Source organism: Rhinatrema bivittatum, chromosome 16 (assembly GCF_901001135.1).
Source record: "Rhinatrema bivittatum chromosome 16, aRhiBiv1.1, whole genome shotgun sequence".
NCBI lineage: Eukaryota > Metazoa > Chordata > Amphibia > Gymnophiona > Rhinatrematidae > Rhinatrema > Rhinatrema bivittatum.
The window spans coordinates 53,566,363-53,591,363 of record NC_042630.1 but is presented as its reverse complement, the minus strand read 5'-3'; the positions used below and the strand labels follow the sequence as shown (position 1 = coordinate 53,591,363).

Genomic DNA, 25,001 nt, shown 5'->3' with positions numbered 1-25,001 from the left:
CCTGTGTTGCCTTGCATTGGAGTCACTCGCTCCTGGAAGTCTCATCTTCCAGCATTCCGTCACTTCTTCATTGGAGCTCCATGCCTCGTCTTGCTTCCAGTGTCTTCATTGTTTCCTGTGGCCTCCTGATGTTTCCTGTCTTCATATCCTGAGGTTCCTAGTCCAGGCTTCCTGATGTTCCACTTCCTGATGTTCCAGCCTTACTGATGTTTCCGAGGTTCCGTTCCTTCTTTGTTTGTCCCGAGTCCTCTTGAACCTCCAGCTCCTTTGGTCCTCCAGAGGACACCTTGCCTCATATCGGAGTTTCTTCTCAGCTGGATTCTCTTCCTGTGTTTCCAAGTTCTCTTGACCCTCCAGCTCTGGTGGTTCTCCAGATGACACCTTGTCTCGTCATTGGAGTCTTGTCTCAACTGGATTCCCTTCCTGCACTTGACCCGTTTTCTGTGTGGTCTTTGACCAGCCTTCCAGGTTATGTAGGGTGCACTACAGGGATAGGGTGGTCCGTGACCAGCCCATCATCTCATCCAAGAGTCTTCAAGTTCCTCATCTCGTCGAGAGTCTTTCAAGATCCTCATCTTCTTCCAGTGTCTTCTCGTCTACGTCGCAAGGCCTCTGTCTGCCCTGATCCTCAGTCCGGCCTGCTGCTTCTTGCCGATACTCAGCGGCAGGTCCAAAAGGGCTGGGAATGGTCAGAGGACTCTTCATATACCAGCACAACGTATTGGCTTCCAGAAGCATGCAGGTCCGGCAGAGGGTCAGACTTGTCTTTGCCCATGCTGGGACACACCTTGCCAAACCTCGGTGCCATCTCTGATTCATCTGGGATCATGCCAAGATTGAAGGGCACACATCACCCATCTATGGGACTGCTCCCCTAGCGCTCCCCTAACATAACAATGGTGAAGCCTTTACTGGAGATGATGTACCCTAAGAAGGAAAGGCTTTCTTTCACAAACAGACACTACTCCAGTTTGGAGTATAATTGATTGTCATGGAGGTGCTGAAGTACTCAGCAGATATCATGTTGTTCAGAGAAGATATGATTAGAAAAAAAGAGGATGTCATAAAGGTACACCATGACACAGGTATAAAGGATGTCTCTGTAAATCTACACTGGTTACCAGTCAACCACAGGGTCCTACACAAATCTCTAACTTTAATTCACAAATCTATTCATAATCTCCTTCATCTCGACCTTGAATCCCCATTCAAACTCCATACTTCCAACAGACCAATGAGAGAAACCTACAAAGGAGCACTACAAGCCCCACCAATTAAAGCCACACGCCTCATCTCGACCATGGACCGAGCTTTTTCGACAGCAGGACCAGCCATATGGAACAACCTCCCCGCAGAACTCAGACTGGAACCTTGCCTACTAACATTTAAGAAAAAACTCAAAACTTGGCTGTTCCTCCAAGCCTTCCCTGATCCATCAGACTCTCATTAGATGATTAATCCGCTCATGAATATGGAACTTCGCTCCTCCACTAATCACTTCATTTGCTAGTTATCTCCCCTAATAATTTAACTGGCACTAGACCACATTCGGCCATGACTCACTGTATTTAATTTAATACCCTCTTAGGGCCTTTCTTCTTCCAGCTGAATCAGCTTCCAAGTTTTATGGTCCTTGTTATATGTAACTTTTGCTTCCTCTGATTATAAAATGTTGTTCCTTATGTTATAGTTATCTACCCCCTGTTCGATGTAAACCGACCTGATATGGTATTCAACCTTGAAGATCGGTATAGAAAAATGTTAAATAAATAAATAAATAAAAATCTCATTCATCATCTTTTGGAAGACTTCCAGGACATTATATAACCCAAATAACATCACGAGGTACTCATGTTGAAGGTCATCTTCCATTCATTGTTGGCAAGATTGTAAGCCCCTTGGAAATCCGGTTTGGTAAAGCTTCTTGCCCCTTGCAGGTGATCAACCAAATCTGAAATGAAGGGCAGTAGGTATCAGTCCTTCTTGGTGACTATATTAAGGCCACTGTAATCAATGCAGGAACAGAGTATCCTATCCTTTTTGGAGACAAAGAAGAATCCTGCACTGGCTGAAGATGTGGAGTGGCAGATGAACCCCCTGTCCAGGTTCTCACGGATATACTCCAACATTACCTTTATCTCTGGGAGCGACAATTGGTATACCCTGCCATGTGGTGGATTAGTACCGGGCAACAACTCGATTGTGCAGCCAAACTCCTTATTAGGGGCTAGATACTCTGCCTTCCTTTTAGAGAATACATCTGATAAATCAGCATATGGGGGAAGAATGCTGGCCAGTGTGACTGCCAAGGAAAGGCATGGAGGAACCTTCACATTTTCTAGGCAAGAGTTGTGGCAGTTGGGGCCCCATTTGGAGAGCCCCAACTGAGAATGGAGTTTTAGCCAAGGTTGCCCAGGACCATGGGGTGAATTGCTCTGTTGATGATATGGGATGAGATCTGCTCGATATTTAGAGTGCTAATGCACAGGGTCACTGGTACGGAAGTAAGGATAATTCTTACAGGTAATGAGTCTCCATGAATCGAGGAAATTACTATTCAAATATTCTTTTGGATGGTTGGAATATGCAGGAGATCCTCCATTGTTTTCATAAGAAAGTTCCCACGAGCAATGAAGCACACATGGGCCAGGATAGAGAAGCTCAGATCATCCATGGTGATGGTTACAGGAAACATTAATTGAGGAAGCAGAGTCATGAAGCCTAGGGTCAGCCCACCACTGGACCCTAGGCTCATGAGTTTCCCAGTCTGATATGGCACTGTGCTATGCAATGCCCTGGACTACCACAGTAGAAGCATAGTCTAGACTGACATAAGCATCCCTCTGGGGATAGTGTCTATGACCCAGCTACATCAGTTCCTCCATCTACACCACTAGAAGTGTGTCCAAAGTGGGTAATTACAGTGGCAATGGTGAGCAGAGACTTACAGCGTTGGGCCTCTTAGATGGACATAGATCTTTGGTAAGCTTCTAGAGGCAGCAATTTATCCTGCCGGCCATGTCAATAAGGCCCTCCAAGGATTCTGGAAAGTCCCAAGTTGCCAGCTCATCTTTGATTTGAGATAAGACCCCTTGAGGAAGATAGGTTGCAAGTAGTCCTCCCTCTCATTGAGTTTCATTGCTAAGGTCCAGAACTCTATTGCATAATACATTAGGGATCGGTTCCCCTGACATAGGTGGATGAGATCCACACTGGAATCAGCCTGGCAGCCAGGGTCATCAAAGACGTTTTTGAAAGTGGAAACAAATTGCTGGATATTTTGGAGAATCAAGTCAGAACATTCCCAGAGTGGTGATGCCCATACTAGGGCCTTGCCATCCAGACAGGAGAGAATGAAGGTAGTCTTGGTAGCTTCTTCTGGTAAAAGAGCCAACTGGAGCAAGAAGTGCATATAGCGCTGATGAATAAATCCCTTACATTGCTTCTGATCCCTGGTATAATGGGGAGGTTCCAGCAGTGGAATAAAGGGGCAACTTGAGCCACTGGAATAGTTGGAAGTGCTGTTGGTAGAGACAGTAGAGTGGGAATTTCCGTAGACTCCAACCAAGCATTGAGATGTTTCATGGAAGCTGCCAGAACCTTGAGGAAAAACTGTTGTTCCTGGATCTTGTGAGCTAAGCCCAAAAGGGTCTGAAGGGCAGTGGCCTCTGCCAGGTACAAGGCCTTGGCATTCTGTTGTGGAAGTGGACCCTTAGACCGAGGTGGAGTTGGCTCAACATGAAGGAACGAGCCCTGCAGGTAATCACTGTTGGCAGGTGAAGGTGGCAGGAACAGAGATAAAACAAGAGCTTCACCAATACCAGCCTTCATTTTCCTCAGGTTGAGCCTTTGGGTGCTGGGGCCAGCTGGACTTGTGTGGGTCTCTGTGGAGGTGAAGATCCAAAACTTGGTAGACAAGGCAGGCCAGCACAGAGTGAAGCACAGTCAGGTGAGGCCACAATCAGGAAAGGTGACAGTCAGAAGAGTCTGGACAAGGCTGAGGTTGGAGGTAGGTAGAGGTCAGTTGAAGATGAGGTACAGGCTAAGGTCAATGGCAGGCAGACGTCAAGCAGTTTTGGGGTCCAGTCCAAGGTCAAACCAGAAGATCATTCCGAAGAAGAATATGAAGAGGAGGAAGATGAGGGATCACAGGAACACAAGGAATTGCTGAAGACAGTTGAGAGGAAGACTGACCATAGATGAGAAGCTCTATAAAATCAGATTGCTAGGGAACTGAAGTCAGGAGCATGACAGCAAAGACAGTAATCAGGAGACAGGAAACAAGAATGCAGGCAATGCACTTCTCTAGGAGGAGTCAAACTATTGCTGAGACACTGCAAGAGCATCTGGAGCAGCTTTATATGGGGACTAGCATGTGATGTCATCAGAGGTCACTGTCTGGCTATTCTCATGCATGCTAGGGATGCGGGAGAGGAGAATTTGAAGAAGGTAGTCCAGGGCCCAATGATCCAGTGGTGTTCTGTGCACTGGAGAGAGGCTGGCTGGAGTTGTGCATCTTCCTGCTGCACTCAGAGGAGAAAGCCATGTGGATCCACCAGGAGCAACAGAGCAGAAGTGGACAGGAGGCTGTGCAGCTAGGCCCGGCCAGCAGATAAGGGTAGTGGGCTATGGGATGGGCCAGCAGTCTGCTAAATGCAACAATACATCCTAATCCAACACACAAAATTTGTGTCAATGTCATATTTTTTAAGCACCTTGAATAGAAAGGATCAATATTGCTTATCAAATGCCTTCTCAGCATCGAGTGCCACCAATAAACCCTGAATTTTATATCTATGATCCAGTGAAATGATGTGAAAGGCCCTTCTGGTGTTGGCTGTGGACAATCATCCCTTTATGAATCCTTTCTGATCTTCCTGCACCAGCTGAAGGATTATCTCCTCCAGCCACAGCTGCATAACCTTAGCCATTATTTTGATGTCCGAGTTTAGTAGAGAGATGGGCCTATAGGAGATGGTATCCAGTTACTACCGGCATTTCTTGTGGATGAGCACTATGGTAGCATCAGTCAGTCTGTGTGGCATGATGGATCTTCCCAGGAATATTCAAACACAGTCACCAGCAGAAGATCCAGATCTGAAAAGAAAGTTTTATAAAAATTAAGAGGAAATCTATCTGACCTGGACTCTTGCCAACTGGGAGCAGCTTGACCACCCTACCCATCTCCTCTAGCAGAACTTGTTCTCTTAAGTGCTCATTCTGATGCTCAGCAATTTTAAGTTTATTAATCTTCTCTAAATAAGCCACAATGTCATCTACTGTGCAAGATTTCCTGCCAGCGTACAAGTCCTCATACTATGCGTGGAATGTATCATATATAACCTTGATATTACTAGACACTTCCCCATTTGTGGTGCATATTTTCATACCAAGCATACCCTTCACCCTCCTTCTCACTAAACTGGCCGGTAACTTACCCACTTTGTTGCCATGCTCATAGAACCTTTGACACATGAAGCATAGAGACTTCTCTATGGAATCTATTTGGAGCAGTTCTAATTCTTGCCTTCCCGATAAGAGCTGTCTCCAAATATTCTTGGAGCACTCTTGCTTATGTAACAATTCCAGCCGTGCAATGCCCCTTGCCAATGACCTTTTTCATGCCCACGTACCTTTTTCAGGTACTGGTATAGCCTATTATTTTACCTTGAAGAACAGCTTTCAAAGTTTCCCATAGGACTACCACTTGACACACCCATTCTCTTTTAAGCTTATCATGTTTTTTATCAATTAGGTGGGTTTCTAGCAACAGAGCTATCTGAGTCAAGTACTGCTTCAAAAAGAAGAAAATACATATTCTCTTAATTGAGGAGGTAATTCCTTGGATGTTTCAGGACACCAAGTTTACTTTACAGTTAGTCATCCTCTATTAGTATAACAATTAGAAGCAGGCTCAGGCAACCGGACCCACTGTGAAAAACTGTGTTTCATTGAAAGACATATAAAGAAAAAGATACATTGTGCCCCTCATTTTTTTGTTTTAACAAAGATTGTGTGTCCCATAAACAAATCTTACCAATCCCCTCCTGAACTTACCTCCTGTGGATTAGGAGAAGTGAGACATTCTGTGTCCTTTCTTACCACTGTCTTGCCTTCCCACTCTCCCCATAACCAAACTCTGTCCAAACTTGCAGCAGAAATCTTCAGCGGGAGTATCCTCAGGGCTGGAGGTCTGTCACCCCCCATCTAAACATTTCCCATCCCACTCACTCCCATCCTGCCCCCAACAATTAACTCTCCCCCTAACAACAAACAACCCCCATTCCCCACCCCCTAACTCACCCCACCCATCCTCTTCTTCTCCTCCTCCCTCCAACAACCATTTTTCCCCCATGCCACTTCCTTTCTCTCCTTTCTTCAACGTAAATTCCACAAAAAGGAAAGACTTTAACACCAAGAAAACTGATGCATAAAATCCCAGACATGTCTAAGCTGAGTGAGGAAGCCATTCTCCACTGAGACTGAAGAGCAAGTGGTAAAATAATAATATGAGTACTAGGGATGTGAATCGTTTTTGAACGATTAAAATTATCGTCAGATAATTTTAAAATCGTCCAAAATCGTTAGAGTGCACGATACAATACAAATGCCCCCGATTTATCGTCAGGGGCATTTGTATTGTATCGTTAAATAGGGCGCGGGAAAACCGGCAAACCAAAAAAACCCTAAAACCCACCCCAAACCTTTAGAACAAATCCCCCACCCTCCCGAACCCCCCCAAAATGTTTTAAATTACCTAGGGTCCAGTGGGGGGGTCCCGACGTGATCTCCCTCTCTCTGGCCTCGACTGCGTTGAGAGAAATGGTGCCGGTGGCCCTTTGCCCTTATCATGTGACAGGGCAAAGGTAGCGCCGGTGCCATTTTGGTTCCTGGCTCTTGACATCACATGTGCAGTAGATCGCCCCTGGACCCCCGCTGGACCCCCAGGGACTTTTGGCCAGCTTGGGGGGGGCCTCCTGACCCCCACAAGACTTGCCAAAAGTCCAGCGGGGGTCTGGGAGCGACCTCCTGCACGCGGGCCGTATTGCCAATCTTCAAAATGGCGCCGGCGCTACCTTTGCCCTCACTATGTCATACGGGCGACGGTCACTAATTTCACACACACCCTCCTTACTGAAACCAATTAAAAAAACATTAAGAGAAAAAAGAAAAAGCAGACCCAATCCCTCCCTTCCACCTCCCCACTTCCTTGCCCAAGTCCACGCCCTTGCTTATCAGTCTACTCTCCAGCTGCGAGAAACAATGGCTAAGATGAACTAAGACACAGAAAAAGAGAACAGCAGGGAATCACTGTGACAGCAGCACAATTTGAGCATATAGTGTTCACCGGGTCCAGCTCAATGCTCCCTCCCTGGCATTGCTGAGCACTCACTGAATTGCTGTCCTGTGATCATGCTTCAGCAGAGGTACCAGCTCAATTTTGTTTCTGTCCTGGTAAGGCCTCCCTAATCTGCTCCAGATATCTCTCAGATACACTGGCAAGTCAGAGATCTTTGCTTGTTGTTAAAGGTGACCTTTAAGCATGCAGAGTACAGCAGGGCATAAGAGAGGCCACGTTGTTGCAAAGTTTTCTTGATCATGGCATAACCATGATCTTCTTTTTCACCACCATCAATAAGTCTTGAAAGAACATCACCTTCTTTTTTTTTATAAAGGATCTCTCCCCTTCGTGCATGCCACATCCATGATGCAGACCCTGTTTGGGAAGGCATGCAGCTGCAGGATGACGGTGCGCAGCCTCCTGCCTGGACCTGGCCTTGGAGCCAACACCCCATGATCCCTTTCCAACTTTATTCAGCCCTCAGACATTGACATTCCCAGTTCCTTCAGCACCCACCACCGAGAAAAGGGCAATTGGGGTCGATCCTTCCTCTCCTTCTGGGAGGCCCACTAGTTGAATGTTGCGGTGGCGCCCTCGATTCTCAAAATCATCGATTTTATCAGTTGTCCCTGTGAGCCGTCATTCAAGGAAATCCACCTTGCACCTCGCCTCCATCAGGCATAGCTGAAGGTCCTCCACCAGGGTTTCAACTTCCTCAATGCACAATGAGTTATTCTGCTCTGATGCCAAAAATCTGCTACTTTTATCCTCACAACCACTAATTCTTTATTTAAATTCATGGTGAACTTGGTGGCAGAGTATTCAAATATCATTTGCAGTTGCTTGGTGTGTCCACTGGCTTTGCAAGCATAGGCCACTTGTCATCTGAGGTCTGCTCTTCGGCCTGCACCCTGCTGCTGCTCAGCGTTTTTTGTCCCGATTTCTGTGCTTTACCAGCCTTATCTGCCCACATAGTAGGCAGCAATTTAGAGGACTTTTCTTTCAACATGTTTGAAGCATCAAAAGGTTAGGAGTACTTAGGATGCTAACAGATTTTATGCCAGGTGGTCAAGAATGTCATCCACATGCATCTTCAGCCTTCAGTGCATCACATGATCCTCCCCTTTGCACCAATTTTGCACATCACAATAGTTATTTTTCTTAAGCCTTGCTTGGAGTAAAATGGTATACACAATTTTTTTTCATTTGCATAGGTTACAAAGTTATGACAATCAATGAGACATTTCACAGCTTAGAACATGGTCTTGAAAAAGCATGAAAGGGCATCTACTCACTGTTTCTTCACTGCAGTTCAATTTTAAAGCTTGAAATTGAAGCAGTTGAAAAAGAGTGACCATCTGGCCTGCTATGGGTTGAGGCATTGCACCTTTTGCAAGTATTCCATATTTTTGTGCTCAATGTAGATAGTGACCTAATGGCTGGCTCCTTCTAGTGAGATGTCACCATTCCCCTAGTAATAGTAAAAAATGTACCACTTTCCTTAAATTTTATAAATGGGCACAAACTACATATTCATGAAAAAAAATATATTTTTTTTTTGTGTGCAATATTTAAACACTGAAAATTATAAGGAAGAGATTGGGAGTTTCATATAATTTGAGCTGTAACCACCCAGGTAATCAGTATGTATAATCATGAACTACCAACCACATTCCAGCCTAAAGTGTTCATTTTTTGAAAAATATTTAAAGTGAAAATATTATAATTTGCATACAAATTATTTTACATTATTTCTTAAGACTGCATACTACATATACTTCTATTTGGGTAGATCATGTGCTAGATAATATTTCAACCTCTTCTTGGTGACAAGCATGATAATAGATAAAGCAATGACATCTAGTTATACTTTCTTACTGCTTTCCTAACGAGGCCACATTTTTAAAAAAATCCTTCATCAGGGAATGTTCCTTCTCTCTTACTGTGCCAATGAACACATCACTTGAAAAACCTTCTTTGCCAATGAACAATCAGTGCACAGATTGTGCCTATTTCTAAAATATAAGGAAAGGTTTACATTTGTGATTATTGTGGGTTTTTGTTATGTTTTGTGGACCATTCCTCTAGTGCCAGTTTCACAGCAAGAAGCTCTAGATCCCCAATCATATAGTTTCTCTCTTCCTGTGTATAATTCTTGGAGAAGGAGGAACATGGTAGGAAAGTTCCTTGATCATTGTGCTGGGTGAGGATGGGCCCCTATCCCATGGATAGAGACTTCCACCTCCACAATAAAAGGCTGAGTGGGATTGGGATGTCTCAGACACTATCCTTGAGAGAATGTTGTTTGAGAGAGTGAAAGATCTGTTTAATCCCCTCTTGTCATTGTCTGGTTTTCATACTCTTCTTGGTAAGGGCAGTTGCTGGAGCTGTGAGAAAGTAATATCCAGGTATAAATGGTCTATAATAGTTCAAAAACCCTAGAAAAGTCTACAGCACCATAATGGGTTTCATCTTTGTGGGGTCCACGTGAAAGCCGAGCTGGGAAAAGACATATCCTAAGAAGGAAAGTTCTTCCTGCTCAAACATGCATTTTTCCACTGTTGCATAGAGATGACATTCCCACTTCCTTGATGCAATACCAGTATTGACAGAGATCTGGAGAATATAAAGACTTGGTAATGCAGGAGGTCCCTGAAGATCTAATTTACCATGCTCTGGAATACCAAAGAGACATGACTAAATATGAGTAGTGACCGTCCCTCATATTAAATGCTGTCTTCCACTCATCTTCCCCACAGATTGCATATGAGGTCATATGCTCCCTGCAGATCCAGCTTGGTGAAAATTCTTATCCCTTGCAGGTGTTCAAATATTCCAGTATGTCCCTATCCCCAAAGGCCTTGCAATCTAATTTTGTAGCTAAGGCAATGGAAGGTAAAGTTCATGGCCTAAGGTTACAAGGAACAACAATGGATTTGAACTGTGGTTTCCCTGGGTCATAGTCTGCTGGTCTAACCACTAGGCTACTCTTCCTCTCCCAATTCTAACTCCAAGATAAGGAACAATGGGTATTGGTTCTTTTTATTGATTGCACTGAGGCCCCTGTAGTCTATATAGGGCTTAAGAGATCATTTTGCTGATGAAGAAGAAACCCGCAACAATCAGAGGACTAAGGATTCTTTGATAATGTTATCACCTGCCCCAGAGGCAAGAAAGGCTTTGGTGTGAACCAGAAAATGCTCTGTGATTAAGCAAACAGCAACTAATAGCTGTGAAGGACCGTATGTCCTAGGGTTGTCTCTCTAACCAACCATAGGTGCAGGAGTTTCCTGACTTCTCAGGACATTGAAAAGCAAAATGTCAATGTGACATAATATAAACATGTCCCAGCTGCCTGCATCACTGTTTTTCTTCAGGGGAAAGCTTACCACAGCCAAGTTGCATGGGTTCTTAAACAGGCTTTGACTCCATACTGGGTGGAAGTATAGAAGGGTGTTTTGAAAGTGGGGTGCCAGCTGGATAGGCCTCCAGGAGGCCCAGTTCTCCTAAGCCCATTCTTTGAATCTTTGGTTGACTCAGATGGCCAATGTGATTAAGCCCTCCCAGGTGGGTAGAATATCTTGTCCAGCAAGCTCAACTTTAATTCAACCAGACAGTCCTTGCCAGAAGATGGCTGTCTGGCTGTCCTATCCCAAATGGATCTTCAAGACTAGAATATGGATTGGACTGTGTAATCCCCAATGGTGCTCATGAACTGCTGGATGTTGAGATGCTCTACCACAGTGGAGGAGCTGTGACCAGTGACATCAAAGATGAGGTGAAACTTCCAGAGAAATTTCTGTAGGTGCAGAAGTAGAGGATCCTCATGCTCCCATAACATGGAGACCCAAGTTAGGACTGTACCACCCAATAGCAACAGGATGCACATCATCATGGCTCAATCTATGCGGAACAAGACTGACTGAAGCTCAAAAGGCATGTGACACTAGATCAGGAAGCCCCTACATTGGTATTGTGGTGGCAGTAACTTTGGAATGAGCCTCAGAGGGGAGGCTGGCCCAGTCTGTTATGAACCTACCAGAGGGGGACTTGATGTGACTGATGTTGATGGCAGGGTATCCATTTGAGCTGCACATCTCTAGAGAGCCACTGTCACCTGATCTAGAACCCTTGCTGAGGTTGAATGCTTTGAGCAAGACCCAGAATAGCCAGCAATGTAGCCAGGTTTGCCAGATGGGAGTGGTCCCTTGTTGTTATGGTGTAGTTGGCACAGCCTAGGAAGTGAACCTCCTAGGCCTACACTGACAGCTGGTGGATGTACCCTAGATGAAACTGATTGGGATATTCACCTTTATCAGCCACTTTCCACACTGGTTGAGCCCTTGGGTTCCGGGGGCTGGCAAGACTTAGGCGGGAGTCTTTGAGGATATAGTGTGATAGTGAGTCCAGGACCAGGCTATGGTCAGACACAGGCAGCAACTAAAAATGGTTGGAGTCCAGGCAAGGGTCGTGGCAGGCAACAAGCAAGAGTACTTGAGGTCCAGGCAAAGGTCAGTGGCAGGCAGCAAGCAAGAATAGTCAAGATACAGGAAAGGTTCATATCCAGAAGTCAGTCTGAGGGAAATACAGGCATGAGACAAGAGGTACTAACAAAACAGGGCAGTCTGGAAGAGATGAGGCAAGGCAGGAATGAAAAGACAAGACAGGTAAGGCAAGGTTGAGACAGATGCTGAGGCAATATGCACTGCTAGTCAGACCTTTTGCTGAGGCATCTGCATGGAGCATGGCTGGGGTTTAAATCATCAATAGGTACCTCTCCCATTGTTCCCACCACGGGACCTATGAATACCAGTGCAAACCTATGACAGGCCTGGGAGAAGAAGATGGCAGCATCATAAGAACCATGTTAGGGCTTGAAGTGATGCTGGTGAGTGCAGCCAGTCATGGCTACTGACCATGAAAGGCAAACATAACACATGACTATATTTAGCTTAGTTGAATTTCTAGTGTTCTATATTCAATAACAAAATGTTTTTGTTCTTACATTAGATAATGTATTGTTTTTCAACTGGAAAGGGTATTTTATGGAAAAAGAAGACAAACCTTTCTATAAAAATTGTTAAAATTGTTTTTAGAAAAAAAACAATTGAGTCCTTGGATTATTTTTAAGCTACTTCTTAGTCACTGTTTCCTTTGTAGGATTGGGTCTACGTCTGGAAGTCCATCCAGTGTTATAATAGACTTTACTTACAAGAAGGTGTCAAGCGGAGGTTGTGACCATCAAAAGACTAATTATTTCTTTTCTCCCCAGGTTTGGAGGAAATTCTTATAGTATTCCTCTTTGAAGCTTATGAACTAAAAGAGAGATTATGCAAAGTGTTCTCCCACTTAGAGAATATCAACAAATTGTCAAAGAACAAAGATGTAAAATTATATGAGAATTTGTACCTTTTCAGGAAGGTGATAGCTTCCTACATCACTCATGAGTTGTGAGAGGACTTTCCATAGCTGGCAGTGGCAGGGCTGGCCTACTTCCTGTCAATTCAAATGTGTATTTTACAAAATGTCTGATACAAATTATTGTTCTATGCTAAATAACTTTTCCTTTGTAGGCTGGATCCTGCAGACCAAGTATAGTAGTACCCACACAAACAGTACTGCCTGTTTGGGTTTTGTGCCCCAATCAGGCAGATATGGCTACTCATCTCTTCAGTGTAATGTAATGATTATGTGGTTTTGTATTCATGTATTTTATAATGCAATAAGGTTTGTGTTTAATGATGTATTGTAAAATGTGTGCATGATTTTTACATGTGCACAAATATTGAATAAGTGGGAAGGGGTATAATAGCCCTGTTAATTCATTACTAATAGTAAGAGATGTGCTTCATTTTTGGCCCACCGCAAGAAATTTCGTATTTCCCGTGGTTCGGGCCTTTGTAATTAGGGGAACCTGAATTTTGGGTTAGCGTGCACTAACAAGAGTTAGTATGCGCTAATTCCCCCTTAGTGCACACTAATTCCTGTTAGTGCACGCCAACCCGAAAACTGAATGTTCCCAAATTTTTGGGAAACTTTGGTTTGGTTTTCGGGTTCCCCGAACCAGGACGAATTAGGCAAGTTCATTGAAATTGCTTAATTTGTCCTAAACAATTACACATCCCAACTAATAGTGCCCTTAGTATATCCAGTAACTAAGGATAGAGAAGAGAAGAGTAGGTTTTAGCAAATGAATGAACCATTCAGTACAGCCCCTCCCTTTGAGGGTACTTGGATGGGTTAACAAAAGCATCTTGCAGCAGTGCAATCTGGGAGCAGCATAAATTAGTTTGAAATTTAAAGGCGATATGGAGCCTTTCCTTTGCTGATTTGTTGGTATTCCCTTGGATTCAGGTACTACTTACCTGCAGTTCCTGGGCAAGTTTGAAGAAACATCCCTTTCAGTTCACTAACTGGCTGGCTGAGATTGTTTCTCAATTATTCTTGGATTTTGGACATTTTTCTTTTTAAAAATCCTGTGATACTCTAGGGTGTTGCTTGGAGTGAGAGAGTAAGAACCCTTTCCCTGGGGGGCCCAGGATAGAGCAGACCTGCCATGCTGTGACCTTCCAATGAAACTCGCTTTCCTGAATACCATAACTTTTATAAAATATTTTCTATAACTTCCATGTCTGTCTGTCAATAGCTTAAATACATTTCTGTTCCCTTCAGATCAGTTATGGAGCCATGGATCACATCCTCAGTGACAGGGTTCAGTTCCCTTCCTTTTACCGAACCGTCCCTGATGAGAGGTCTCAGTATGAAGCAATAATTCAATTACTGAAGCACTTTGGCTGGACCTGGGTTGGGATCGTGGCATCGGATGATGACAGCAATGTGAGAGCCAGTGAGGAGCTGAGGAATGAGATTATCAGGAGTGGTGCCTGTGTTGACTTTTTGGTAATTTACAATGAATACAATCATAGAACATTCAACACAACTGCTAAAATAATAAAAAATACAACAGCAAATGTGTTTATTGTTTACAGCAGATTTTCCCATTTTATGAACCTATTGAATGACCTCGTGATTTACCTAGAGTCAAATTCAGTGCTTGAGAAAGTTTGGATTTGTTCAGCTACATTATACATTTCACCAGAATCTTTACTTAATAACATTCTTTTTCTATTCAATGGATCTTTGATTTTCTCAGTTAAGAAAGGAGAGATTCCTGGACTTAAGAACTTCATGTACAGTTCCTCTCACTCCAAAATATTACATAGAAATCTGCTTTCTGAGTTCTGGAGAAAGACATTTTATTGCAGACCTGTAAATATTCCTGAGAATGAGATAAGTTATTTCTACGATCCATGCACAGATGAAGTGGAGCTGAGATTTTCTGATGGAACAGAATTTGATGTGAATAACTTTAGATTCACCTACAGTCTTTACATTGCTGTATATGCAGTGGCTCATGCTTTACATAACATGATTTCACCCAAAATGCAACAGAGGGAGTTTCCACAAATATCAAGTCTGATGCAGAATATTCACCCTTGGCAGGTAAGCAAAACATGGTTTTAGTGCAGTTTATGCTGTGAAACATACAAATGGCTTTGGAGTGTCCATCTGTCTATTCATCGATCTGACACTGATGTCACAGGGATGGACGGGCAGGTGCAGATACGTAAATGCACTGGGAAGAGTGGTGAGAAAATGAAGCAGGATGTGGTCTTTGCTGCCTGAGCACTACTTCATCCCAGGCAGGCCAGGACTCATTGGCTCTGTCTGCATTCCCCATAGATTTGGTCTGTAAGGGAGGCAGGAGCATGTGCAGGAGAGGAGAGAAACATCTGCAGCAGAGGTGGGGCTGAGAGCAGAATGAGAATGGGGGTGGAGGAAGGCGGAGATGCAGGAAAGGATTGTAACTGGGTGGGAAGAGGAGAGGTCTGCACCAAAGTGTGTGTATGAGGAGTTGGGAGGAATGCAGAGAAAAAGACACTGGGGTGTGGAGTGGAGGGCGAGATGTGAGAGCAGCACTGCTCTGGGCTGGATTTGTTGTGGCTCTTGTACTCTCACCAGGGGAAAAAGGCACTCAACAGGTACTCCAACAACCCCATTGCACAAATGAAATTATTAGTACATGAAAAGTATTTCATGATCATGGTGAGTGCACAGATAAAGTAAAATAAAAAAAAATCTATAAAAAACACTACTCATCAAAATCAAAGAAAAAATTCAAAATTAAAGTAACAAATCTCATATTTCAAACTGCATTCAAAAACCAACTGCTATTCAGGTGTTATTAACACAATGGCAGACTTAACTATGATCATTACTAAGCAAATATCACTCCTGCCACACATGACTATGAATGTGCAATAAACACAATTCTAAACTATAACCAATTTCCCAAATGTTGGTTCAAATTAAAAAAAAAAAATTCTTGCACAGTCCCAAATTTTAGCAGCTCCCTGAATGTTAGTGCATCCTTTTTTTTATTTAATTCTTTATTTATAATTTTTTTTCAAATACAAATGTCATAACAACATTATTTGAATATATTGAGAATACTAAGAGAAAAAACATAATCTCATTTCATGAAACATTATATTACTTAAATAAGTAATCTTTTCCCAACTATCTCTTCCTTCTGTAATGTAACATAACATTGTAAAGAAATATAGTAATTAAATTCTATTCTTGGACAAATTGTCAAGCATTGCTGAGACTTAGGATATCAACAAGGAGAAAACTATTCTTGAAAAATCAGAGGATAGACATTTACATAGCTCACAACAGTATATCCAATTTTTACCCTAGTCATTAAGAACCATAGGTGATGACGTGACTGGTACTTGTGCCTCCAAAAATTGCTGGAGTTGTTCTATTTGAAGAAAAACAAACATTTGTTCACCTCTCTATCTCACATTTACATGGGTAGTGTAAAAGGAATGAATAACCCAAAGACTGAACTTTTTGTCTGGTAGTTAAAAATTCTTTCCTTCTAGTCCTAGTTATAGGAGCTAGATCTGGGTACAATTTCAATGTTTGGCCATAAAACTGTATTGGGAATTTCTGAAAATATCTACGCATAACTTTATTGACATCTCGTAATGTTATAAATGATATTATTAATGTATTCCTTTCTAGAACATCAGTGCTGGAACTTTCAAGGAAACTAGTTAAGTTGACAGGAATATTTTGAGACTTAACACCTTTCCTTTCTAAAGTGAAAAAAGTATTAATTGAGGGAAAATCTGAATCATTAAACATTAAGACTTCTTTAAAAAGCCTTTTCAAAGTTACAAAGGAAATTTCTCCTGCCAATTTCGGAAAATTTAGTATTCTAATGTTGAGATGTCTAACTCTGTTTTCAATTATTTCCAACCCTTTTGAACAATATAATTGATCTTTCACTATCACTGCACTTATTTTCTGACAAGCTTTTATAGCTTTATCATTTTCATTCACTTTAAGAACAATATCATTAATTTGTTGTTGTGCATAATTCATCTTTACTTGAAAATTTGAGGAGACATTATCTATTTTACTTTCCAGCCTATTGATGGCTGCACTCAGACCAGACACAACATCCCATATAGTCTCAAGCATTACCGTTTCAGGTCTAGTAACAACAAGTGGTAGTTGACTTATCTGCTCTGAGAGCTCCTGATCACACTCTTGCTCATTATCTTCCCCTCTAGATGGTTCACCACTTTTCATAGATGTTCTCACCACTTCTACAGAGAATTCCCTCCCAGATGCAATCTCAGAGAGTGCTCCCACTGATCCACAAACTTCCCCTTCTTCTTGGGGAGATTGTTGGACCACTTCCTCTCCTGAGCCATGTTGTGCAGGTAGTAGACGAGTGTTAGGGCTTAAGGATGCCTCCTCCGGGGTGGACACCCGTTCTCCTCCACAGGTTCATCCAATGGATTCACCAGTAGCCTCATTTTCCAGTTGTGTGAGGAAGCGATCAATATCCAGTTGGGTTAATGAGGGTAAGGGCTCAGTAGGAAAAACCCTTATTTTCCCTTTCCTTTTGGGTGGCATATTAACTGTCTAACTCCTTCAACTGTGATGATACTATGCTCCTCAGTGCTATGCTTGAGTAGGCTATAATAACTTGATAATGAGGGGACCTTAGGCTTTTCAAATGAAAAAATAGTATCCAGGGACTGAAAGGTCGAAGCTTGGCAAGAGGTGGAGGGCAACGATCCAGTATAATGGTGTAGTTGTAAATACGGAAACACCTCTTTCACGGAGAGAACATACAACTCCTGGAGCTCCGGAAAGGGCAAAATCCGACCCTCAGGCATTAGTACATGGTCCATTTGTGTTATTCCCTTGCCTCCCCAGGGGTGAAACACATCTGTCTGTGAACCCGGTGTAAAGTCTGGGTTCCCTTGTACCGGCCAAAAATATGCACATGTCCGATCAGTCTTCAAACGCATAAGTTTGAACCATGACATACGAATGGGTCTAGTAATGACAATTTGCACAAGGAATGTGGGAAGCTTAGTGGACTGGGACTGCAGAACAAATTTAAGAGCTAACGCTTTATCTGCTAAAACATTGATAAAGGTGGACGTGTCCAGCAGCCAGTCCCTGACTATCCAAAGGTTGCTGGCCAGATTATAAAGCTCTGGGACTCCCAAGCCTCCCCAACCCCACCTCTCTCTCAACCAGATCAGAGGGACTCTATCCTTCCCACCCCACCAGAAAAACCTTCTCTGAGCTTTGTTGAGTTGTAGCAAATCTACTCGATGTATTTGAAGAGGTAAATTCTGAAACAAATAGCGCCACTTTGGAAGAATAGTAATCTTAAAGAAGTTGACCCTTCCCCCCAGTGACAATGGCAAGGAGATCCAGGAAAGCAACCTATCTTGAGTGGCCTTAAGCAAGGGGTAGACATTCAATTTATATAGGTGGGAAAGCGTACAAGGGATAGTAATCCAAAGGTAAGTGAATGAATCAGGTGCCCATTGTAGAGGAAAATCTGCTCCCTAGTCCCTCTGTAGGCCTTCCAGAGAGGACAAAGCCATAGATTTATTCATATTTAGCCTTAGGCCCAAGAAAACACCAAAGACACAAATTAATTGAAGAAGGGGGGGGGGGTGTAGGGAACCACGGGGATCTGTAAGAAAAACTAGTATGTCATCCGCAAAGGCGGCATACTTAAAGGTGATAGACTGAAACCGTAAACCCTTTATCCCCTTAGCTAACTGGATTGATTTTAGTAAGGGTTATAACTGGAGGATAATTAATAACGGTGAGAGAGGGCATCCCTGTCGGGTGTCCCTGGTAATAGGGAATGCATCAGATTTTGAACCATTAGCTATTACAACCGCTTCTGGAGCCTAATACAAGAGGTGTATCACATTAAAGAAAAGCCCCTCAAATCCCATCTTAAGTAGCACGTGAGATACTCTCATTCCACCCTATCAAATGCTTTTTCAGCATCAAAACTTATAACAAGGAATGGGGATTCCATTTGCTGACACATTACCATGGCAGCCAACACTTTATGTATATTAGTGAGAGCATATTGTTTCCTGATAAAGCCCACTTGATCTAGTCCAATAAGCGATGGGAGTATCTCTGCCAATCGGTCTGCTAATATTTTAGCAAAAATCTTTCCATCAAAATTTAAGAGGGATATTGGGTGATAAGATTCTGGCAGTAATGAGTCTTTCTCTGACTTGTGAATAAGTGTAATATTTGCTGTTTTGGTATGAACAGGGAGGGAGCCTAGCTCCAGCAATTCAGAGAAAATGCTTACCAATAGGGTTCCTACCAAATCCGCCAAGCACCTGTAAAACTCTGCATCATAGCCATCCGGCCCTGGAGCTTTGAGATGTTTTGCCTTCCTAATAACTGAAAGAACCTCTTCCAATGTAATTGGCATATTCAGCCCCGTTTTCTGGTCCACAGTTAGAGATGGGAGATTTAATTGGGAACAGAAACGATCGCAAGCCTGGATTTCCCACCCCTCTGAGGAGTATAGTTTACTATAAATTTCCCTAAATCTCTTCAAAATAGCGGTATTCTCCGTGAGTGTCTGACCAGAAGTTGAGAGTAACGCTGGGATGTGACGAGGACCGCGGGTAGAGCACACTAAATTTGCAAGCAGCTTACCTGATTCATTACTATGCTGATAAAGCTTGTACTGATAATACAGGAAACTCTTTCGGGCTCTCTGATGCAGTAATGTATTTAGTTCCTCTTGGATTGTCAGAAATTGCGCCCGAACCTCACTCGTATTAGCTCTATTGAAACGGGCCCTTGTTCTATTTAATTGGGCTGTCAAAGTCAGAATTCTATGATCCATAGCCTTTTTTCTATGGGCCATATATGAAATAATATCTCCCCTCATCACCACCTTTGCGGCATACCAAAATAGTCTCGGGGAGGTTCCATGTTGTGCATTTAGTTCTACATAGTCCATCCATCTAGCTCGTAAATACTCCTGAAATTTAACATCATTGACTAGATAGAATGGAAATCACCAATGAGAGGAAGCGGGGCTAGAAAGACCCAATACTAAGTCCAAGTGGACCGGAGTGTGGTCAGAAATAATAATGTCATCAATAGCAGCTGCATGCACCTTGGATATATCACTCGCGCTGATCAAAAAATAGTCTAACCTAGAAAGGGTACTTTGTGCTCTAGATATATGGGTGAAATCTTTTTCACCAGGGTGCATAACACTCCACACATCTATCAATTGCAGAGAGCATTCCAGGAAGGAGGGTCCTTTGCTGTATCCTGAAGAATGTCTGGCAGGAGGAGATTTATCTAGATGGGGATCTCGATATGTGTTAAAATCACCCCCCACTATAATAAGCTCACCTAAGTACGGTGACCGGCTGCAGGATGCCACAACCAGTAAGCACAACAGCTAGAGCTTCAAGAAACTATTGCTGTCCCTGAATTTTCTAGGACAAGCCTAGAATGGCCTGCAGACTGGAAGCCTCTATTGGGTCCATGGCATTGACAATCTGTTAAGCTGGTGGACCATAGGACCGAAGGGGAGTTGGTGCTACCTGTGGTGAGGAGCCATACAGGTCCCCACCATCAGTAAGCAAGGCTGATGAAAGGCAGAGGCCCAGCTGGAGCACCACTACTACCAGCCCATGTTCCACTTAAGTTGAGCCCTTAGGTGCCGGGGCCAGCTAGACTTAGGTGGGGCCTCTGCAGCAATGAAGTCAGTGCTCAGGCCGAGGTCCAGAATGAACAGCAAGTTCAAGGTCAGGGGTCAGTTGAGGTAGGTCATGGTCAAAGTCCAGGGAAGGGTTGAAACAGGTGGCATAGCTCATGGTCAAAGTTCAGGCAAGGACTAAGGCAGGCAATGCAGCCCATGGTCAAGGTCCAGGCAAGGGTCAAGGCAGGAGGCATAGCAAGGTCGAGGTTCAGTCTGAAGTCAAAGCCAAAATCAGTCCTGAGGAAAGAAGAAGGAAGGTGAGAAACACGGGAGACAGGAAGGAACTCAGAACTCAGGAACAACAATCCACTATTCAGAAGTGAGGAGACCTATTGCCAAGGCAAAGGCTACAGGCAGGATCCAGACTTATATATTCCTGGGTAGATGATGCCATCAGCAAGGGTCACATGGCTTTTCCCTCCATGGGCCGTGAAGATGATGGATCAAGTTGGCAGTGGCTCCCCACTGCTACCAAGGAGCTCAGCACCAGGTAAGCAAAGCCAGCATGGGGCTTTGTGGCTGGCAAGTGTAACACTAAGTAAAAACTGATCCATAAACAACAGTGACAATTAACATGACAGAAATTTCAAATCTGACTGCTTTCTGACTAAGTTCCTAACAAAGCCAGACAAACCATTTAATAGGGATGTGCAGAGGGACGTCATACGTTGCACTCGTGATTTGGATTCGTCGGGGAGAAAATGCATTGCATTTGGCCGTATGGCGCCCCGATGCGTTAATACGGTGAGTTATATTCGTGTCCCAGCTAAAATTAAAATTAACTACAACCCCCCACCCTCCTGACCCCCCCAAGACATACCAAAACTCCCTGGGGGTCCAGCGGGGAGTCCAGAAGCCATCCCCTGCATTCTCACACCCTCGTTTGCCGGTTTCATCATGGCGCCGATAGCCTGTGTCACAGGGGCTACCGGTGCCATTGGTCAGCCCCTGTCACATGGTCACCGGTGCCATCTTGTGCTCCTACCATGTGACAGGGGCTGACCAATGGCACCAGTATCCCCTGTGACATAGTATGGGCAAAGGCTATTGGCGCCATTTTGAGTCCTGGCATCGGACGGTCGGCGTGCAGGAGGTCACTCCGGGACCCCCGTTGGACCCCCAGGGACTTTTGGCCAGCTTGGGAGGGCCTCCTGACCCCCCACAAGACTTGCCAAAAGTCCAGCGGGGGTCCGGGAGCGACCTCCTGCACGCCGGCCATCCGATTCCAGAACTCAAAATGGCGCCGATCGCCTTTGCCCTCACTATGTCACAGGTACTGAGGGTTGGCCTCTGTGACATAGTGAAGGCAAAGGCGATCTGCTGCCAGTGTTCAAAATGGCGCCGATCGCCTTTGCCCTCACTATGTCACAGGGGCCGACCGTCAGTACCTGTGACATAGTGAGGGCAAAGGCGATCGGCGCCATTTTGAGTATTGGCATCGGACGGCCGGCATGCAGGAGGTCGCTCCCGGACCCCCACTGGACTTTTGGCTAGTCTTGTGGGGGTCAGGAGGACCCCCCAAGCTGGCCAAAAGTCCCTGTGGGTCCAACGGGGGTCCCGGAGCGACCTCCTGCACGCCGGCCGTCCGATGCCAGGACTCAAAATGGCGCTGATAGCCTTTGCCCATATTATGTCACAGGGGCTACCGGTGCCATTGGTCAGCCCCTGTCACATGATAGGAGCACAAGATGGTGCCAATGGCCATGTGACAGGGGCTGACCAATGGCACCGGTAGCCCCTGTGACAAAGGCTATCGGCGCCATGATGAAACCAGCACCGAGGGTGTGAGTGCAGGGGATAGTTCCCGGACCCCCCGCTGGACCACCAGGGAGTTTTGGTAAATCTTGGTGGGTTTAGGAGGGTTTGTTTAAATTTTTATTTAGGTGGCCGAATAAAACAGAAATCTGTTAAATACGTGGGGAGTCGCGATGCGTTTCGCCTCCCCACGTATTTAACAGATAGGACAAAATACGTTGTGCATCACAAATACGTGGAAAACGGATGCACACCCCTACCATTTAAATATGGGTCTCGGGATCCCCAAATTTAGGAGTGTAATTAGTTTGCCAACATAGGTGCTTAAGTTAGCTGCCTTGCTCTAAATATCAGTAGTAAGTACCTAACTATTTTTTCCTACTATGACTCCAACCCCATAGTAATCAGTTTTTAGGAATCTAGATTTAGAGACTCAGGCCCAGTCACTTATAACTCCCAATAGGGGCTAAAATTGTATGAAAATTAATCCACAATTATTTCACACAAAATTTACCATTTCATATCATAAGAACATAAGAAAATGCCATACTGGGTCAGACCAAGGGTCTATCAAGCCCAGCATCCTGTTTCCAACAGTGGCCAATCCAGGCCATAAGAACCTGGCAAGTACCCAAAAACTAAGTCTATTCCATGTAACCATTGCTAATGGCAGTGGCTATTCTCTAAGTGAACTTAATAGCAGGTAATGGACTTCTCCTCCAAGAACTTATCCAATCCTTTTTTAAACACAGCTATACTAACTGCACGAACCACATTCTCTGGCAACAAATACCAGAGTTTAATTGTGCGTTGAGTAAAAAAGAACTTTCTTCCTTGTTTCAAGATAAACCAATACATGAAAAATCTTCAGTTCAGAACTTCAGCTGGTGATTTGATTATCTTTGATGATGAGGGGAAACTGCAAGGTCAATTTGATATTGTAAACTGGTTGATCTTCTCTAATGGAACTATCTGGAAAAATCAAGTTGGAAATTATAATGCATCTGCTCCTCAGGGTCAGCAACTCCTCATCAATGTGAGTGCGATTGCATGGAGACCAAATATTACACAGGTAAGAACCAGGCATGCGTCCACTTTTCAAAAAAAGTTCAAAACCAGATTTTTTTTATACCAGCAAAATATTTCATGGTCCATTACATTTATTCCATGAACCTTTTCCCAAAAAAATCAATAAGAACTCTTTTATTCAGCAAAACTACAATGGAAAATGATATGTTTGCATGATCAAGGGTTCTACAGTGCTGATTCAGAGAAGATACAAACAAACTGGCAAACTCACATCATATCTGTCTGACAGTTTCCAGATTTAGTTGAGAACTTCCCCAGTAATCCATAAGAAAATCCCAAAATTCCTTCAAGCTTGATTCCTGTTTTGAATTTGAACTTACGTTTCCTGTTTGTATAGTATAATTTTGATACAAACAAAATAAATAAAGGCATAAAAAGTGAGGTTTTTTTAAATATCAAAGAGTTTTAGGGATATTAGGTGTTGCTTGTCAATGCAAGAGCCAGTGCAAGCATATTTGGTGCCCAAGGCAAAACTGTGGTCTTTCGTCCCCCTCCCCTAAATTACCAGCGGCAGTGGCTCCAGCACAGCACTGCCTTTACTGACATTCGGCTCGATACAGTAAGGCCGCGGTAAAAACAGTGCGGCAGTGTCAGGCGCACCCTTCCTCCCCGCACGCACAGTTCTCCTGACCTAACGCCTGATTCTCTCTTCTAATCGCATGCAAATGCATGCCGCGGCTGTGAAGCGTTAGGGAAGGGTTATGCCCGCGCAACCCATTTTACTGTATAGGTGCTGTAACAGCGCCTATACAGTAACCTGGGTGCGCTGGTACCTGTCATTTCAAATGACATTTGAAATGACAGGCACCAGGAAGTGTAAAAAAGTGTAAAAAGTGTAAAAAGTGTAAAAAACAAAAAACCTGTGTGTTATATAAAAAAATAAAAAAATGTTAAATACCTGTCGGAGGGCCGTGGGTCCAGGCGGCCGGTGGGCGGCAGGCAGCCATCAGCGGCATCCGGTAGTCCCTTCTCCCTTCCTCCCGATTTCGCACGGGCATCCATCCAGGCAGAGGGAGCCGACGGCGAACGACCTCCGGCTCCCCCTGCCTGGATGAGCGCCAAAATCGCACGGGCGGGTCAGCAGCGGGGGGGCGGCGGGTAGGCAGCAGCGGGGTCCGGGGGGGCAGCGGCAGCAGGATCCGGGGAGCGAGTAGCAGCAGCGTGTTCGATCGGGCAGGCAGGTAGGTGGCAAAAAAAAGATGGCCGCCTGCACGGGAAAAGCGTGCAATTGGCCGCTGAAGACGTGACGTCACGACGTTTCGCGTCACGGGGTGTGACGTCACGTCTTCAGCGGCCAATTGCAGCTTTCCCCCGTGCAGGCGGCCATCTTTTTTTCCCACCTACCTGCCCGATCGAACACGCTGCCGCTACTCGCCCCCCCGGATCTCGCTGCCACTGCCGCCCCTGGATCCTGCTGCCGCTGCCCCCGGACCCCGCTGCTGCCTACCCGCTGCTCCCGGATCCTGCTGCTGCCCTGCCGCCCCCCCCCCCCCCCGCTGCTGACCCGCCCGTGCGATTTTGGCGCTCATCCAGGCAGGGGGAGCCGGAGGTCGTTCGCCGTCGGCTCCCTCTGCCTGGATGGATGCCCGTGCGAAATCGGGAGGAAGGGAGAAGGGACTACCGGATGCCGCTGATGGCTGCCTGCCGCCCACCGGCCGCCTGGACCCA

The 25,001-nt window shown here is 44.6% G+C and overlaps 1 protein-coding gene across 1 annotated transcript in view; it reads left to right on the top strand.

Moving 5' to 3' along the window:
* The window catches only part of LOC115077685 (extracellular calcium-sensing receptor-like), a 78,980-nt gene that overhangs the window by 19,962 nt on the left and 34,017 nt on the right, over positions 1–25,001 (top strand). Inside the window, exons 3-5 of the mRNA XM_029579976.1 lie at positions 14,015–14,242; positions 14,627–14,845; positions 23,089–23,316. Of these exons, the coding sequence (XP_029435836.1) occupies positions 14,015–14,242; positions 14,627–14,845; positions 23,089–23,316 (675 nt within the window). The remainder of the gene's footprint in view (positions 1–14,014; positions 14,243–14,626; positions 14,846–23,088; positions 23,317–25,001) is intronic.